At 35.1% G+C, this 9,104-nt stretch overlaps 1 protein-coding gene across 1 annotated transcript; it reads left to right on the top strand.

The window, feature by feature from the left end:
* The first annotated feature begins 437 nt into the window (after positions 1 to 437).
* Positions 438 to 1,262, top strand: LOC130884613 (coiled-coil domain-containing protein 70-like). Its single transcript, XM_057785695.1, has one exon. The coding sequence runs from the start codon at positions 438 to 440 to the stop codon at positions 1,260 to 1,262; it is 825 nt and encodes a 274-aa protein (XP_057641678.1).
* The last annotated feature ends 7,842 nt before the right edge of the window (positions 1,263 to 9,104 follow it).

Here is a 9,104-nt window from a genome sequence, read left to right as displayed (position 1 = left end):
CAATAGAAGTTATACCAATAGAAACATTCTTGAAGGAATAGTAAGCTCCCATACTAGCAGACATTGCATTTAAAGACAATTAATTAGTATAGATAATAGGTAATAATATAAAACACTAATATTGGTTAAAAATCTGCTTAGCTTGCGAACACAGACATTTCAATTCATTACTTTTGTTCAATGTATTGTCTTATATAGAATAAAGTGATTAATTTCTAATTCATGTGTGTTTAGAATTAACTACAATTTTAGTGAGCTCAACCTAATAGTGTGTCTAATTTTATCTCTCCCATCACTTTCTCTCCTTCAGCGCACCTGGCTGAGCTTTGAACAGATAGCTACTCTATTGCTCACTAAGAAGTCAACAGACAGCCAAGACTGCATGAACAGATTTAGGACATTTTCTCTTAGGATTATCAGTAGTGAACAGACAGGCAATGGATGTCTCTGGATCCAACCGAATACATAAAGGGAAAATACTGCGATTGTTTTCTTGTTTCTCTTGTACCCGAGATCAAAGTAAACTCAAGCGTAAATCTCATGATGTGAAAAAAAACCTCTGTAGAGAAAATAAGGCATTGAGAGATGAAAACAAGGCTCTGAGAACAGACAACAAATTCCTCTGGGGGGAAAACAAAGCCTTAGGAAGAGAAAATAAAACATTTCGAACGGATAACCAATTCATCAGGGAAAGAAATCGTATCCTAAGGCAACAGAACCAGCTACTCCGGAAAGTGAAAAGGTTGATTTTAGAGAGCCCAAAACTCTCCGACGAAGAACTCAGTGCCTTGAACACAGAAAGAAGGTCTTACTGGCAACAGAATCGAGCCATGGAGGCTCAGATCACAGCTCTCAGGCAGCAAGAGAAAGCATTCCAGAATGAGGCAAAGGCTCTCCACGAGGAGATCAAATCCCTGCATGAAGAGACCAAGGCTCTCCAGCACCAGGAGAGGGCTCTCAGAATGGAAGAGAAAGCTCTGATGAGGGATGAAATGGCTGCAGAGCTGGAGGAAGTGCTGAAAAAGGAGGGAGCTGCTCTGGAGATGGAAGAGCAGGCCTTGTGGAAGGAAGAGCAGGCTCTTCGGGAGGAGAACAAGGCACTGAGAGAAGAGCATGGGGCTCTACAGGATGAGGAAGTCGCCCTGCAGGAAGAGGCGAAGATCCTGCAAGAGTGGAATAGTATTCTTCAGGGGAAGATCACAAACAACCTCCCAGGGCGAACACACAGAGATGCCCCCGAGAAGTGTGACCTAAGAATGTAAGAACAATGCCCTGGCCATCATCGTCATTCCGGATCGTACAACTAGAATTCGAAGGAGATACATCATCATCAGAACCTCAAAAAATTAAAGAGCTCGAGATTTGATCCTGTAAACTAAATAAAGAACTGAGAATCGAACAAAAATATTTGGTTCTTTGTTTTCTCTGAGTTACAGATAATGGCTGGTAGCATGAATCAAACATTTAATGTACAAGTCAGATTTGTCCTTTGAGAGAATTTTGATGAATATCAAAATTCCATTTTAAGAAACTTATAGCAAGTGTTTTCCTTAAAACTTTTTTTTTTGTTTTTTTTTTTTTTTGGTTTTGGTTTTGGTTTGTTTTTTGAAACAGGGTTTCTCTGTGGTTTTGGAGCCTGTCCTGGATGAGCCATGCCTATCTGTAATCCCAGCAATTGGGGAAAAAGAAGGATCAGGGTTCAAGGTTGTCCTTGCCTACTACATAGTGATTTCAAGGCTGTCCTGGTTTACATCAGACCTCGTCTCCAGAAAGAAAGCAGCAGCCGGGAAGTGGTGGCACACGCCTTTAATCCCAGCACTCAGGAGGCAGAGGCAGGCGGATCTCTGTGAGTTCGAGACCAGCCTGGTCTACAAGAGCTAGTTCCAGGACAGGCACCAAAACCAGAGAAACCCTGTCTCGAAAAACCAAAACCAAAAAAAAAAAAAAAAAATATTAAAGAATATTTCTTCACACTAAATTCAAGTTGAGTAAAGAATTTTACTTATCATGCTAAAGAATTTAAGTTTTGTGTTAGTACAAAAGGTATTAATGTTCAGTTTCACTACAATTTAATTTTTCTTCTCATTTATTGTGCTTTTACTTAGTAAAAGGAATACTTTAACTCATAAAAATTTTATGAAAAAAGAGAGAATAAAGCTCTCCAAAATACAAGAGAAATGGTATGGATTAATATGTGAATATTCAGAAGAGTTTATGTTTAATAGAAATTAAAGAGCCAGACATAGTGTAACAAGTCTACAATTCTACCACTATGGAGCAAGAGGCAGAAAGGGCTTTGTGAGTTTGAGGTCAAACCATCTACATAGTTATATCTAACCTATCAGAAGATATAGAGTGAATTCTTTTTTTTTTTTTTTTTTTTAAGTTTTTCGAAACAGGGTTTCTCTGTGGTTTTGGAGCCTGTCCTGGAACTAGCTCATACTATTTCACAGTTATACAGATTTAGTAAATATCTTGTTTCATAACAGTAGAAATATATAAATAATTTTTAAAACTTAATTCACTATAAAACATAATAGTTTCTGTTGAATATATCTGGAATATCTTGTCTATTATTATTTTGTCAGGAACTGAAATTGTAAAATTATAAAAAAGGAACACATTTATGCTTCCATGTCCACTTAGAAAAGTTTCTAAGTAAAAAATACATCTAATTTTTACCTGTCTGTATTGTCCTCTTTAAAAAAAAATTACTAATTAAAAATAAGATAATGCTTCTAATTTAAGATCCCATAGTCTGTTAATGAACATTTTCTCAAACACATCACTTCATTTTTTATGCAATTTATTTCTCTAAAATCTCACTGGACATTATTTCTATCATATTTTGTTTTCAAATATGTGATCTGACTTTGGAGAAAGCCATGATATGACATGGGATTTAGATATGTGTTTATCAGAGTTGTAATCAATTTAGAACCAAGAAGAAAACATACAATAAAGTTGCCATTAGTTTTACCTCAAAAAATGTTGAAAAATACCTGAAAGCCAACTTTAGAAATCAAGACCTATGTAGATAGGCTTCTCTATAGTTTCTATATTCTTACATGCTATTCCTCACAGACAAGAGTCACAGTGCTTTAAAACACCTTAGAACTTGTTGATGAAAACAGGAGGCATGTTATCTACGTGGAAACTGTTTCCAAGGGCTTTTTCTGTCATGAATATCTCATTATTGTATCACAGTTAAAGAGCAATAGTTTACTAGAAGGTGAAGTACTGACAGGGAAGCCCAAACTTTTATCAACAGTTCATCAACCTTACACAGGCAAGGATATCTACAAATGGGCCATAATAAAAAGGATTAAGATTATAAGAAGTTTCTGTGATAGGAGTATTTTGGGTATGTGGGTTTTTTTTTTAATCAGTTTGTATTTCTAGAATGTGAATTTTGTAGATGATAGCATCTTATCCCATGCCAAACTGTTGGGGATGCTGGTAGAACATATTTCATATTTTCAGTCTCTCATCTTTAGCTGCATCCTTGCACGACTCCAGGAATTGGCCTGACTAGAGTGGTAAGGCAATGAAGAAATGCCAGTCAGATGAACAAAAATGTTAGTATTGAGTGAACTAGTTTTTGATAGGAAGCAATATTACCCTTGAAGCTTAGCCTGTTGGATATGCACAATTAAACAGTATGCAAGGTGGTTGTATACAACTGAACAAGAATATGGTGTTATTACACAAAGACAAATGAGTCACCATTTATGGTGTTCACCTTGATCATAACATTAGCACTGTATTTTTAGGCAACAGCCTTCAAGCATGAAACATTCCAAGGATAGAGTTGTGAAGGAGTTTTTGGACATGCTGTTCAAACTCACAATCAAGTCTTCAAGAAAGACTTTGTGCCTCCTTGGAACTGAGGCATTGGAGTTAGTCACTAGGCTGAGACCATGTAAAACAGCACACACTCACTGAGGAACTCATTTAGGGTGTTCTGTTTTCCTACCCTTAGAATTTAAATGTTAAGCTCAAAAATCAAGATTTCTACAACACCTTGATTTTTCTAGTACATTCTCTGAGTTACAAATTGTATAATTCATGAACCTTTCAGACAACTTCTGTAAACTTAATCATTTCGATGCCTTATTGTACTATCAGATACTAACCAAAACCTTCTGCTAAAATTTCATATGTTAGCTATGATCATTGCAAGCTATCACTAAAAACAATCAAAAGATATCATTTACATATGATACGGGGGTCCTCGTCTTCATTATAGAGATAAAAAAACAATAATTATGATAAAGCAAGTCATTATTTCCAAAATTTTCATTTTATTAATATTTAGTTTTACTTATCCACATCATATCTTAACAATAACATATTCCATTTTATTATGACTCTTTAAAATTAACTTAACATATGATTTCACTCATTGAAAATGAGTGAAAGTAAGTAGAAAATGTCAGAAAGTAAAGAGAAAATTAAGAATATATGATGAGTTATTTATGTTCAGAATGCTAACCTTATGTTTAGCAACTCTGATAAGAGAGATTACAATCCTAAGAAAATAGTTAATTAAGGGTCTCCAAGGTGATTATATTCCCAAATATTGTTTATAAGTGTTTCTTTACATTTAAAAGGGGATATGCTACAGAGATTTGCATTGGTATGGATCTCGGTTTATTGATAGAAATTTAAGGTCAATTTTGCTAAACTGTGTATATGTATTTCTGATTGTAATTAAGGTATTGTGTTACATAAAAATGTAATGTATAATTTAAAAATATAGGTTAATAGACAATCATGTTATTAAAGTTTTCTAGATATATAAAGATATATTTCAGTTAGATAGGTATTCTTCAAATCTTTCCTAGACCTGCTATGTACCACGGCCCCCTTCTGTGCTTTATGCGCTAGAACCCAGTTCACAAGTTTTGGGCAAGGGGCTGGAGGTTGAGAATACACATGCAGAGACAGACCGACACATAGACCTTCCAACACTGGTACCAAAAGCCCCTCTTTAATAGCACCATGGAGACTTAAATACCCTGCAGTCAATGGCCAACAGCTGAAAATCCTATCCTCTGATCCTCTAAGCTAGGCACAGCTTCTAGTAACTTCAATTAGAAGGCTCTAGACAGGGAAGAGCAGCTGAAGGCCAAGACTTAATTGGTCTCAACATAGATCTACAAAATATGACATTTAAAATGTTTTAAGAACTTAGAACTTTCATGACATGAGACACATCTGCTCCTGGCTGCACCAATCTATTTCAAGAGGATGATGGGCATTGAAGAGGCTCTTATGGAGTTGTTTAGCCAATTGGGGAAAAAACTGCTCTTGCCTGGATTGATTGATAAACTGGACATGCAGGACCCACAGAAAAATGACTGCCTAACTTGCCTAAAGGTGAGACCATCCTTCAGGGTTCTTTCTTCATAAAAGAGCCTGCTAGACATTCTGCAGGACACAGAAAAATTTGACTGACAAACTGCCAATATAGCCAAAACTGTCCTTAAAATTTCCTGCTTAATGTAAAAGTCTTTGGGATACTATGGGCCTGTAGTTTAAATATGGATGCTGCAATGGTACAGACAAACTTTGGATGACTGTCAAGAGAGCAAGATGTCTCTGTCAATTCTAGAGTTTGGGAAGTTGCTTACAATGCACTTCCTGTTAACTTAGGTAATATATTCTTCTAGAGTTTTTGATGGAGTTAAAGAATTTATAGTTATAGTTTTTCTTAGTTATGATAAAAGAAAAGTAGCTCTAAATATTGTAACTATAATTTTTTCTTAATACGTGTTATATGTAATTTTACTATATTAAAGTTAAAGTCTTCCTTTTTATTTAAACAAAAAAGGGTAGGAGATGTGGGATTCCCCTCTGTATGTTGTGATTACCATTAATGAATAAAGAATCTGTCTTCGGCCTGCACAGGAAATAGAGGTAGGTGGAGAAAACTAAACTGAATGCTGGGAGAAAGAAGGAGGAGTTAAGGAGAAGCCATGTAGCCCTGCCAGACATAGATGTGGGAACTTTTTCAAGTGAGCCACAGCCACATGGTGATACACAGATTAATAAAAATAGGTTAAATTAATATGTAAGAGTTAGCAAATAAGAAGCTAGAGCTAATGGGCCAAGCAGTGGTTTAAGTAACACAGTTTCTGTGTGATTATTTCAGGAGTCTGGACAGCCAGGAAACAAACAAGTGGCCTCCTCCATCATTGTTACATTTTTAGAGAAGAAATATTAGAGTTGTCAGAAATCATTGTCTTTATATTGAAGGAAACATGATAAAAAATATAGTAAATTCAAATGGAAGACCCAAAACTATTTGGATACACAAATAAAAAGAGATTTTTTTTTTCATTTTCTTCTAAAATAAAGTAACAATCATGATTCGCACAACTTTTATAGCCTTTTAATTCTGGAAAAGTCATAAAAGAGGTAAGGCAACAATATCAAAATCTGGTATACAATATTATTCATACTTTTCTCACCTTTCTTTTCTTTAAAAAATATTTATTTATTTATTATGTATACAATATTCTGTCTGTGTGTATACCTGCAGGCCAGAAGAGGGCACCAGACCCCAATACAGATGGTTGTGAGCCACCATGTGGTTGCTGGGAATAGAACTCAGGACCTTTGGAAGAGCAGGCAATGCTCTTATCCTCTGAGCTATCTCTCCAGCCCCTCACCTTTCCTTTTTAAATGACAGGATGTGTGTTTGAGACTTCTATAAATCTATATCATCCTTATGTATTTCTATATCTATGTTTGTACTATATTGCATATTGTTTTATACAACATTTGTTATTACATAGAAGGAATGAATGATTATCAGTTCAAACATTTATATTCCAATGAAAATCATTTACATTTGACAAAAAAAGTTAGGGCTTAAAAGTTAAGTATATCGCCGGGCGGTGGTGGCACATGCCTTTAATCCCAGCACTCGGGAGGCAGAGGCAAGTGGATCTCTGTGAGTTCGAGGCCAGCCTGGTCTACAAGAGCTAGTTCCAGGACAGGCACCAAAGCTACAGAGAAACCCTGTCTCAAAAAACCAAAAAAAAAAAAATAAAAAAAAAATAACTTAAGTATATCATATAAAGGCAAAATGAGCATTATCTAAAGGTTTTTCCAATCTGTTTTCATTAGCCCTAGCAAATGAACTTTAAAATTTTATACTTTACAATTATATCCATATATTCCATGACTCTCTATTGATCCAGGACTTTGCTTATGATAGGCAAGCACACTACTAACTGAGGTACATTTAGCCCTCATTTTGCTTTAATTACATTTTAAAATGTTTGTTCTTCATAGACAGTAACATTGCAACACACTGACAATAAGGATTTCTACATAGGGCCAGGCGGTGGTGGGACATGCCTTTAATCCCAGCACTTGGGAGGCAGAGGCAGGCGGATCTCTTTGAGTATGAGACCAGCCTGGTCTACAAGAGCTAGTTCCAGGACAGGGACCCTATCTCGAAAAACAAAACAAAACAAAACAAAACAACAAAAAAAAAGGATTTCCACATAGGAATTTTTTTGAGACACAATTTAGCCAATTACACTGAAATGATATAAACGAGATAATGATATGTCAACTGAGATGCATCAATGGAAAAATGTAGAAAATTTATGATCTGTATTTGGAATGACTAATCTATTTATAACTTGATAAAAAAGAAAAAAGAAAACTCTTCAATGAAATTGTTAGTTTTACCAAATAGGGAAAACAAAAGTTCAGGGAGAAAAGACTAATATTCCCCCCACTATTGCCTCCTAAAAAGACAATGATCATTCCAGAAATTTTACAAAGAAGGAATGTAAGTGGTAAATGATCGTATAGAAATGTTTCATTCTTGATCAACAATGATATCTTTGGTATCTCCTGAAAAATGACATGTAGCACAGCTAAGACTTGGTCAAGTTAGATTTTCTCAGAGAATTCATCTGTAGAGAGCGATGGTACATTGGATATATTTTCCATCTGGTCCCGTGGGACCTTTCTTTAGGTATCTACTATAGGAAAAAATATTTCAAGCCAGCATGAGGAAATAGTATTTCACTTCTGGGAACTGGAAAAACACGTCTGTCAAAATTACTCCTAGTTTCACAGACGTCTATAGTGTTAGCAACAGGGAATATGCCAAGGTGGCAGCAGTAGATTCATGCTTCCAGCCTGTTCAAGAATGTCTTCTCATTTCTGGGTTGTAGGCATCCTATGAGGAATGTTCCTGAGCTCACTGGCAGCTACCACTGTGGCAGTTATTCAGGGCAATTTATTTGTGATTTTGAGATACAGACACAATATCTGCATATAGATATTAGACAGGTTAGAATGATCAAACAGTGCTAATGATAGAAATGCTACTAATAGAAAATACTGTGAACTAAGAAGACTGGATATGGGATCCTGGAAGAATCACAGATATCCTGTCACTTAATGATACAATGAACTGGGTCTCTCTATCACAACTTTTGTCCCATAAGGTTGCTTTCCAAACTCTTCCATGTCCTAGCTCTAATGGTAGTAAGTATTAATATAAGGACTTATGCAAAGACTTTATAATGGTGCTGTGAAAATTTTCACTGTACCTAGACATTAATTTTTGTTACAAATATCCATGATCACCTTAAAATTCTTGTTATTTTCCTCAAATTTTATATTTTCAAAGCTTATTTTGAACTCTAGATAAGTTTCTTGCTAAGTATTTTGTTACTCAATATTGTTTGACACTTTGGAAAAACTACATGTATTTATGTACAATTACTACATAAATACATGAAAATAATACAAAAAGAGCACATATACCTAATTTTATAGCATATTTTATATTTATTGTCACAAAAATAAGAATAAAATATAAAGAAACAAGCAAATTTATTTTAAATGCATTTAAGGATGAAATAAATTGAAGTATGAAATAAGTATAAAATATATCTTTAGTGTCGTTGTAGAATTGCAGCTGAATCCCTGAGAGTACAAGATTCCCAGCGGATTTCCACTAAGAATGATTTAATTCTGTATCAGTCACAGCTCTGACTCAGGCAGAAAAAAAAATATTCTTTTCAATACACTTTGCGCAAGTTGTTAGTGAGCATATTAGTTAATGA

The sequence above is a fragment of the Chionomys nivalis genome, chromosome 12 (genome assembly GCF_950005125.1).
Source record: "Chionomys nivalis chromosome 12, mChiNiv1.1, whole genome shotgun sequence".
Lineage (NCBI taxonomy): Eukaryota > Metazoa > Chordata > Mammalia > Rodentia > Cricetidae > Chionomys > Chionomys nivalis.
The sequence above is the reverse complement of the archived record's forward strand: the minus strand, read 5'-3'. Positions and strand labels throughout refer to the sequence as shown.